The sequence below is a fragment of the Urocampus carinirostris genome, chromosome 11 (assembly GCF_059441175.1).
Source record: "Urocampus carinirostris isolate Australia breed hairy pipefish chromosome 11, RoL_Ucar_1.0, whole genome shotgun sequence".
NCBI lineage: Eukaryota > Metazoa > Chordata > Actinopteri > Syngnathiformes > Syngnathidae > Urocampus > Urocampus carinirostris.
This window is the reverse complement of record NC_142359.1, coordinates 16,017,741-16,028,280: the sequence shown is the minus strand read 5'-3', so window position 1 is coordinate 16,028,280 and position 10,540 is coordinate 16,017,741. Positions and strand designations below refer to the sequence as shown.

Genomic DNA, 10,540 nt, shown 5'->3' with positions numbered 1-10,540 from the left:
CCGAAGAAGCCGGTTCTCGACAAACTACTAACTTTACTCAACTCCGTGCTACTTCGACTCGACTTCAAAATACCGCATTTATGACACAACGTCAGGGGAACCCGTGTATTTTTACCTTCATGCACTGTAACTTTGACTAAAGTTACTTCCTAATTAGTAATTTTGAGCCCTCATTTTTGTGCGCTGGCTAGGTTTTCTTGTGCGCTGAGAATGTGCGAGCAGTGCGCAATTGCGCACGTGCGCAGCTTAGAGGAAACACTGGTTGCATGTCCCTTCCAAGAGCTGGCTCATAAAGATGGTCGTTCGATCGTGAACGACACATTAATAAATCAAGCTGAAGGCGTCGTTGTAAAATCCAAGGCACGCCTCAGGTCTCCTATAATAAGTTTTCAGCTAAAAACAAAAAATAAAAATTTAGATTGGTCAACATTTACATAATTGCAATGTTTAGAATTAACCAAACATTGCATATAGAGTTGATATTCAGCAGTGCTGTGTGTACCTAGAACGCAGAAGACAGAAACTGTGACACGGGTAAGATTTACCATGTTATATTTTAATTTCTGGAGGGACAAAAATGACAAGCGATTTATTTACACAAAGCTGTACAAAAGCAAATGAACTCACATAAAATATCTCATAAATAGAAGTGGACTTGCGTTCAATACATGTTGCCATGTTCAGCGAAGCTGCGTGCATAGTGACTCATATTTAACGATGAGAAGTCAAGTTGCCTTGATTTCAATATCAACATCCGCAACAGGTCTCAGGACAAATAGCACTGGTTATAATATTACAAATCTGGTTACACACGTGAATGCTCGAAGGCTCGGGCTGAGCACGCACAGCGGAGCCGTCATCTGTGGGCACCACGGAAACAGGAGCTATTTTTAGTTGTTTTCATCTTTTTCTAATTATTTGTACCCCTCACCCTACTACCACCTAACCATTGTTTGCCTTCTTAGTCAATCCTAGAGCTCATTTCATGCAAACAATTTCGGATGCCTGACACACCCACTTGTCAATTTATCTCAAAGCAGCGTTATCGTGTACAAGACATTGAATGAGACTTTCTCTAACCTCACACGACAAATAACCGTTTTTCGATACGCGCTCGATAAATTGCCAAGTGAGAGTGCTTGCATCAGCAGAATTGTAACAAGTAATCCGTTACACGTTTATGATCACTACCAACAAACAACTTGGAACATACCAGGAGGTGTTCATATGCACTAAAATAGGAATGGATGTTTTAACATGATAATTAAATCCAGTCCAATTTTGACTGACTGACATCTGGCTAGAAAATCCTCAAACGGAATCAGGGCCCCGCTCCTTCCATCGTAGCCATTGGTAGAAAAAGGCACAATTGCAATTTTGCATTCACGCTATAGATAGATTTTTTTTTTTTAAGATATACAAAGTGGCACCAGAAAAAGAAGGGAGAAGAAATAAATCAAATACAGAGTACAATTTTATGATAATCTCTACAATTTCAGTTTACGTTAACAAAGTGATGAAAGTGAATTTTGTGTTTGAACTATGGGATCATTTTGTTTTAAGGTGAAGTCCCGAAAAGAGAACGCAATATACTAAGTTACACTACATGGCTAATGCTTGATTAGTTATAAAGTAAGCAAGCAACACGGTGGAGTCCAATGATACAGGGGCATTGTTTTACATTTTGATTTATCTTTTTTATCTTATTATCCAAGTAAATTCCATACAGCGTGCAGTAAAAAGTAAATTTTTCTGTGTACGATAAGTAACTATAAGGGCTGTATTTTTTTGCAGATGAGTAGTACTTACACACTGTGGAGAGCCCAAACACAAAATTGACATCTCCATTAGATGCCTTTCACTAACTTGGCAAACTGACTTTAACACTTTGCTCACGTCATAAACAAAATGAATCCTTAGAAATTCAAATGATTCAATCAGCTGCCAATCGAAAAACTCATCTGGAAAAAAACAAAACTGTGAAGTCAGTCATTGGCTTTCTGATTATTTGTGAGCGCCATATAGTACTTATTTGGATCACTGCGCATTTGTGACCTTCGAATGCTAAATTGGAAAAAGTGGGACTCAAAACCGATGATTGCTTGATGGTTCATGTTTATATGGTGATCCTTATTGCTCTTTAAAAAAAGGGACAAATCATGAACTCCAGGTTGTACTGTCTACACACGTGCACATCAATTTGTATACACACCACCTTCGTATTATTCATTATACATCTGCTTACTAGCAGAATAAGACCAGCTTTGTTGAACTTATGAATCCATTTCGACAACAGCGTGCCGTTAGCAGGCCCAATGCTGCGCCTCGTGTGGTGGTTCGACATCACCAATCGCAGCTAAGAATCTTGGAGAGGAAGAGAAAAGGAAACAGGGTTTCAAGTGTTTCTGTACAAGGTTTGTTGTCGTTGTCCATGTGGGGACATAAGTACAGTCTTGGCAGAAGATTTTAAATATCAGTCTTTGCCAGCGTCCATTTTGTGGGGTCCTCCTGACAATTGGGACCCTTATTCAGTTTTTAGTTGCAGCAAGATCCAAAGACATAAAACAGTCAGGTCCAAAGAGTTTGTTCTTTTAAAAAAAGGTATCTTTTTTGTTTTTCATTTTTATTGGAAATGTTTTTCTAAGGAGTCTCAGTGTGGTGATGGATGTGGATGCATGCATGTACGGATGTTTTGTGTAAATCAAGTTGGGTATTCTACAGGCTGACTATCACCAGCAGACCGTTTTGCAAGAGCGCAACTCCTTTCGCTTGAAGAAAAAAAAAAAGGCCACGGACTTCACATTTATCTAGTTTAAAGTCTTTGGAGTCCGACCCCATCGGGTGCAAGTGGTTGGTAAAATGAACCGGAGCCGACAGCACAAAACGGATTCTCCTTTCCACTAATTTCGGAAGGGGCAGTGGCTTACAGGTACACCTCCCGCCTGGTCAGAGTGCCACAGGAGGTGGGCTTGTATTCCCCTTGGGGTGCCATGGGGATCTCCTCAGTGGGATGGCCCAGTGTTTCCTCAACGGCCGCCGGCGAGCCGTACGGAGGCGAGCCGTACGGAGGCGAGCCGTAAGCTGGCGAGCCGAAAGCTTCGTAAGAGGAGGAAGAAGCCATCTTCTTACTGAGCAGGTTGCGATTGCGGTCTCCCAGCAGGTGTCCGCCAGACGGCTCTCCGTTGGCCATGGCGGCCGTGGCAAGGGTCTCTTGGCTTCCGAGATGCTCTTGGCTGCCGCTGCTGTTGCCGCTCATGAAAGTGGAAAGCTTTGGTTGTTGGGGGATGGTTGTGGTGGTGGACTGGGAAGGCCGGCGCTCGGGCGAAGTGCGGACCGGCATCCAGCAGGAGTCTGAGTGGCCGTACTCGTCGCATTCCCGGGTGCACTTGCCGGTCATGGCTACGTCAGGCAAAGGCCGCGAGTCTACAGGACAAGACAAAACAGAGAGAAAAAGTGTAAGGATGCAGTGTTCTCTTTCGCCAGCATTGGATAATCATTGGTGAATGGATACATCTAACACTTGACTGTGTTAAGTGTTGACAGTGCAAATGTAGATGCCAAAATCTGCATTGATGTGTATGGTTGGGCCAGGGAGACTATTTCAGTGATTCTCAGAATGCCTAATTAGATCTTTACCAAAGGAAAGCGTCAAATTGTACATTTCGCCAGGAAAAGTACACTTCAGTTAAATGTCCCTGAAAGCACACGATGTTCAGTTTGTATCTTTCATTACTTTGGGTGAAATGTTCATCTACATTTGATCAATTTTACTTGTAGATTTGTCAAAAGTTACATTGTTTGCATGTTTTCTGGTCGTCTATTCATTTGTTGGGCATATTATGGCACCCTTGTGAGATGTTGCTAGCTGGACAAAGTATGAGAACCACTGGAATAGTCTATGATCACACATAACATCCAGTTTTTCGATTCTAGTCGACTAGCTATTTATCATACATTTCAGGCATTGATAAACATCCGTTGCTGTAAGAAGTCACTCAAATGAGTCTGGTAAAAGGCAGATTCTGAAGAACCTTAAATCATAGTTTGAAAAAAAAAAACAGCAAGTTTTTGTGGTCTAGAATGCAACCATATTTTTTTCAGCTTTTGCCTGAATTGAGAAACTGTTAGCAGCAGTAATTTAATTTGTGTAAGGTGAAATAAAATTAGCGCCTCACTTCAGTTTACCGCAAACCAGTTCCTCTACAAGTTTTAAAAAGAAAAAACACTGTGAAATCAACTAGTTGACTAGCATTCTCCCGCAATGTTATGATTCAAAAGACAATTATTAAAAACTATTTTCGCTACCCCAACTAACTGCTACTGTGAATTTAATCCGCAAGGGTTGAGAGTCACTTCTTTTATTTATTGTTCTTGCAGCACTCAGCTCGCATGGATAAAAGCAACGTTTTGTCTTCATGCATGCCACAGCCAGAATGAGAAATGAGACAACCGTGCTGGCCTCTAACTAAAGACACTCTCACATTGGTGTGAAGAAGGCTTGGAAATCATGTCATGCTTTAAAAAAGTGTCCTGCGGGAGCGGGGAGGAGCCATGAATCACTGAATATGTCAATTTGAATTCAATTGACATTGTATTGTAAGAGTGCATGAGGTCAGTTTTAAGAGAGGTCTGCCCCCTTTCCTTATCTAGGGATTGACAGCTGGCAATCACGTATTGATCTAAGTAGCTTTATGGATTTGCATGGCTCAAGTGCTGTGGTCTTCTCCTTAATCCACTAATTAGGGTTTCAACCAATTACCTGCTTTAACGTTTGTTTCAAGATTACCTCTGGTATTATGAGACGCTTGCAAAACGTCCAGGTGCTACTGACAACAAGTTAGTGGGAAGGTAGCGGTCCGTGATACTTCTATGGACCAGCAACTCTTAAAGAAAAAATGAACTAAAGATGGATGTGCTGTTTTTAGCTTCTTTTGTTTGCTTTTTTTCACTTGAGATGTTGAATGATTTTTGGACATGAAAGGATGCATGGGAAATCAAAATCAAGCAGCGATAGAAGGTGCAAAACAAGCCAAGCATGCCTTTGCCCAAAACAACAGTTGGTAACGCCGCTTACTTTTAATGTTCTTTTTCTCCTGTAAAAGAAAGAATACAGTACAGAAATCACTGATTCTGCTCGTCACATGGAAAGAACTGCATTTACAAAGTCCGAGTCCACAAGACACACAAATTAGATTAAACGGCAGACAGAAAGGTATGAGCGCAAAACTTTGTTTTAGAGTGCCATTCTCTTACTTTCTAGTCGAATCGAGTCGTGGCTTGTCCGAGCGCTTTTGTCTAACAGACCCTCTTGGACGCACACACATAATTCCCATTGTCTTTATATTTATCGGATACGACGCAGGTGTTAACAAATCCCAAGTGGCAGGGCCAGCGAGCTGAAAGATGATAGAAATTTACAAAACAGGGAGATGTAATGAGGTGACTTGATGGACGAATAGTGGCGTAACAATCTCCGGAATTTCTCCCCGCTTTAAAGAAGTCTACGGTGGAGACGAACGGATATTGACAGTCCGCCTCATTTCAACCAACCCAATGAGGTACAGGCCAACTCACACTGCAAGGCGGTGGGCAAAATAAGTCAACGGGATGTCGTTGTCAACTCACGTCGAGTCAAATATAGAACCGTTAATTTGAAGGAAGTGAGTGAAGATTCTGATGGTAGCTGATCTAGGCCAAACCCAATTGAAATGGAAACTTAATTTCCCCTTGTCACTAAACCAGCAAAACATGAATGTTTCTGACTCGTCATTTCTATTTTTACCTTCCTTCCAACAATGAGCGATAGCACCATTGTGGTAGAAAACAAAAAAAAATATAATTGAAATCACAACCTAAAATGTAGTCCTTTCAAAAATGTTTCCTAAAACGGTAAAGAGTTCAATGTTTTATTGGTTTGGTGTTATGATTTTGGTGTCACGGTCCGAAAACATTTTTGTCAAATGTGTTGCTTCAACAGCACACTCTAGATCAGGTATTTTGGATTACAACAACCTAAGATGAAATTAAATGATCTGCATTTATATAGCGCTTTACAATGTGCTTCACATTTACCCATTCATACACACGCTCACACACCAATAGCGGCCGTGCAGCTAAGCAAGGCGCTGGCCTGCTTATTGGGGGCATTAGGGGTTCAGTGTCTTACCCAAGGACACTTCGACATGTAACACGGAGGAGCCGGGATTCGAACTTCGATCTCTTGATCCCAAGACGAGTGCTCTACCTCCTGAGTTACTGCCGCAAACTGGCGAAAAATAATCAAGTGAATATACGAAAAAAAGTTTCATTTTAGCAATCGACAATATAGATTAATTTCTGGTACGGAAATTGAGACTTTGTTACTCTTTGCCACCGTCTCCTGGCTTGTGTCAGAATTGCATTCTCAGTCAGTTCATTGATAATCCACTTGCATGTACGTACATTTCTTAGACCCGCTAGAATCAACTCTTTTTCATTATTTTTTGTTGGGGTTTGGGTTGGCGTTTGGACTCTACTTGAAGCAGGCCTTTTCTTACTCTTACCGTGTTCATGCTACACTGGTAAATAAAAAAAATGAAAAAAACTGCAAAGACGAGCATGACATAACTCTCCAGCACTCCCTCGAGCCGTAATTTTTCAACCCTAATGTATTCTGCTCGAACAGCTCGGCTAAGAGTAAGATAGAAGCAGTAGGAGTGAAAAATAAAGTATAAGGGCTCTTTGAACTCAGTTGGGCATTGTTAACACATATTTAACTTTTAACTCTTCAAGGACACCTCAAACGACGCTAAAACTAAGAACCACTTGAAAAGAAACACTACAAAAGCTGAGCTAAGTCTATTTGTGCCTCCGTGCAAACTGCTTAAAGGCCATTTTTAGCCTCGATATGTGTTAGGTGAAGACGCAAATTTCAAGATTATTTGCAAGCTTGCTTTCATCTGGACACTATTCAATAATTAGGACATGGCAAACAATATCAAAGAGAGGCCCTGTGAGGACTCTACATTGAGAAAGTGCTCTTTTGTCACTGGCACAATCGAGTGCTGGACGGTACAATGCGAGCTCGGTCGCAAGCGACGTTACTTGGCAAAAAATCCCAAGAAAAGTAAGGCTCTTCTATCGTTGATTCTACCCCCCAGGGCAAACGCCTTATTTGCTCGCCACAGACTATCGCAGTCGCTCGAGGGGGAAGTGCTTTCAGCTGAAAGGAGTTGCTAAATTTATAATGCTCGACAGCACAGCCCATTTGCCCTCCTTCAGGATGGATTGCAATGCTGCAAAGAAGAAAGACTTGTCGCACAAGTCACAACTTTGGCCGCCTTCATTGAAGCGATCGAATCAATGCGACGCAGGAACCTTCGCTCGTGCCAAGCGTCTGGTCGGCCATCAGTTTAGGGCATGCCACGGACAAACAAAGGTTGACGCTGCTGGGACACGCAGAAGGAGAATTAAAGGAGAGTGACAATGCTGCGAGTGTTGCGAGGTCATGACTTGGCCAAGCAACACATTGAGCGGACAAGACAATGCCATTGCCAATGGGCTGGCCCAAACGTGCTGCCAAAAGACAGCAGCTATAAAACTTTTGTGCAGAACAATCACAGGCGCATCAGCTATGACTTTCACAAATGATCACATTCTGCACCGCACTCAATCCAGACTTCTTCTCATTTGTGATCTCATCCATCCAATCACTCGAATTTGACAATGTTAGGGTTTTGCGTGATGAAAGCAGCACCGTCCTGTTTTGGGGCCACATCAATGATGAACATATATACCTTAATTTCACACTATAAGGCGCACCAAATTATATGGCGCCCCATGATAAAAATCAAATAGTTTTCATACCTAAAGTGCACTGGACGATAAGGTGCATAAATTGAGACTACAGTAAGAGCTACTGTTATTATTGGTGTATAACTGTTGGGCTTTTTATACACGTGCGGTATCTATTAGTGCTATCAATTGATATATGTCGCCAACCAAAATCAAAAATCATCGTATGCAACCGACATCAGCACCAGGATGTGTCGGTGAGAGCGCAGACACTTAACCACTAGACCACCTGTGGTAAAGTTGTCATATGGAAAGACCTTCAAAGTTATCTCTTTATCACACTGAAGTTACTCACAGTGCCAAAACACTGATTTGCCCTGTCCATGTTTTCCTGCATTTTGAAAGGTTAAGCAGTCTCTTCACTTCTTTACATGTGCATCAACAGAAATGCCTTTTCCATTTGTATAGCCACATTAAAGAGCTTATACAGGTTTTTGTTGAAAACAATTCTCTTTTCCCCATTCTCTAACATTCGTTTCTGGCACTTTAAGTAAAAATAGTGTGATTATGTGATCAGATCAGCCGTGTTTGTCAATTGATCAATTATTACACAAATAGTCTAATATACAGTAGAACCTTGAGTATAAATGACACCTACAATTACGCTATGCACTTCCCATCTTATTCACCGTTTTCTTCAGTATGTAAGGTGCACCAGGTCATATGACGCACTTTCAATTTAATGGCCAATTTGGTGTTTTAGTCATGGTCTGGAAAAATATGGTACACTCCTAATGATAACAATTTTATATTTTTAGAACATTGTTAAAGGTGCTCTAAAACAATTTCAGGATAATTTCCATTGGAACAAAAACATGAACGAGTAAATTTGCGCCTAACAGTGAACTCCACATTGTACAACAAAGACTTTTGGGCCAGATGATTAGATTTACTTCCACGCCGCCCTATTCCCAAGAGCTTTCTAAAGGCTTTAACCTCTAAATGTAATTTACACGCCCCCACATGATTTGGATTTGAGGGCAAAGAGTAATAACGGACTGAGTTGAGTGTAAAATGCGCAAGAAGGGCCCTTGTGGAGAACAAAGCTGGGGAAATGGGCTGGCAATTGCTTCCAAGCCCTCATCAAAGGCTCGGATGCTCAGATGGATCTATCTGGCGCGGCGGCGCAATCAGTGGCAAGATGACAGCGTACATTGCCGCTTGTCCAACAGATGACTCCAAGCAGCTGAAAGAGCTGAATGAAATATTTATTTTGCAAAAACCAACTGCCACAAGTGAAAGCCAGCGTCCCGAGTGAAAGGAAGAGACGTGTCGACGAGAGAGGCGGCTGTTCGGGTAAACCCTTGCTTTGTCTTTTCATTTTCATATGTTTGTCTTTGTGACAAATTCTGACAAGTAACCCTAAATCAGGTGGTAATTTCAGAGAGAAACACATAATAAAAGGGTGACTTTTTTTGCAAGCTCACTCTCATAAGGCCTTAATTGATGTTTAAGCATTTGTGCTGGGATTTTTCAACGCAGTATTTACGATGCCAGCAGTACCTTATCACATCCACACTATCAGAATCTATCAAAAAAAGCTATTTGCTGCGGTAAGCATACAACACAAGGGGAAACAGTCAATTTTAGTAATACGACTGACCCCAGGAAGGCAGCATGGGGCCACAAGGCCAGAAAATCAACTGATGGAGGAGCAATTGAGGCAAATAAAAATGGATGTGGCATATGGATTCTTGATCACTAAACTCTAATTGAGTTTGTCACATGTCTCAGTTACCTGGAAATTCATTTATATCTCGCCTAAGCTTCAAGAAAGGAAAGGAAGAGTTTTGAAATCACAGAAATACCATATTTGTTCACTCAGAAGGTTTTTCATTCACGATCCTCAAATAGGCTTAGCACTGCCTAACTAGCATGGTTATTTCAAAATGTTAAATGAACCTTAAAATAGGGTGGCACTTTTTTTTCTGCCAGACAGACAATAAGACAGACTTTCATATGAGAACACAAACACAATATGCATGAAGCACTGATGCATGTTTAGAAAATGGTAGGGCTTTCTGTGCTTCTCTTTCAGCTTGAGTGTGTAAGTGTGTTTGTGTTTGTTTGTGCATATTACAACCCAAAACTGCTGCCCTCTGAACACAATATTAGCATTGCTTCTCCTTCCCCAGTTGCTCTTATCGCCCTGGCCCAGGTTCTTTCACACAATAGGCATTTTAAGGTTATTTGTCAAACTATAATTTCTATTAAAGTGTGCCTTGGAAATCAACTTGAATAGGAGCTTGAGCGCCAATTGTCCCCTCGAAAATAAATCCCACGAAAAATGAAATCAGTGACTATGAGTTAGGGAAGTGTAATTTGAGCCTTTGATATGATTTACTAGTTCACTGTCATTGAGGACTACAGATGTCAAAGATTCATCGTGACTCTTATTGAGTTGACATAAACAAACAGAGCCTATAAAAAACAGAGGATACAATGGAGATTCATGAGACATTCAAAATAAGCTTCAACAAATATGGTCAGTCATCCTAAAATGAAAAGACCATATCATGCACCTCACCTCCTGTCAATACTCTACCAAAGCATTGCTCTACCCATCCTCCTGTACTGCCCTTGTGTTTTTTCACTACGCTCTCAGCTACCAGCCAGACCAAACTCACACGTATTATATACCCAGCAGATGAAATCATCAGCAAACCCACACCTAACCTCTCAGACTTAAATAACAGGTCTACTATCC

General features: G+C 41.3%; 1 protein-coding gene across 5 annotated transcripts in view; it reads right to left on the bottom strand.

Annotated features, from left to right (window-relative positions):
• Nucleotides 1-535: 535 nt before the first annotated feature.
• pcdh7b (protocadherin 7b) overlaps nt 536-10,540 on the bottom strand; it is a 123,710-nt gene continuing 113,705 nt past the window's right edge. For 2 of the 5 annotated variants that reach the window (XM_088347584.1, XM_088347585.1), the window contains exon 3: nt 536-3,423. In XM_088347584.1, the coding sequence (XP_088203710.1) occupies nt 2,924-3,423 (500 nt within the window). In that variant the 3' untranslated portion in view covers nt 536-2,923. Of the gene's footprint in view, nt 3,424-5,074; nt 5,094-10,540 lie in introns of all 5 variants that reach the window. The other 3 variants (XM_088347586.1, XM_088347587.1, XM_088347588.1) reach the window with 3 other exon arrangements.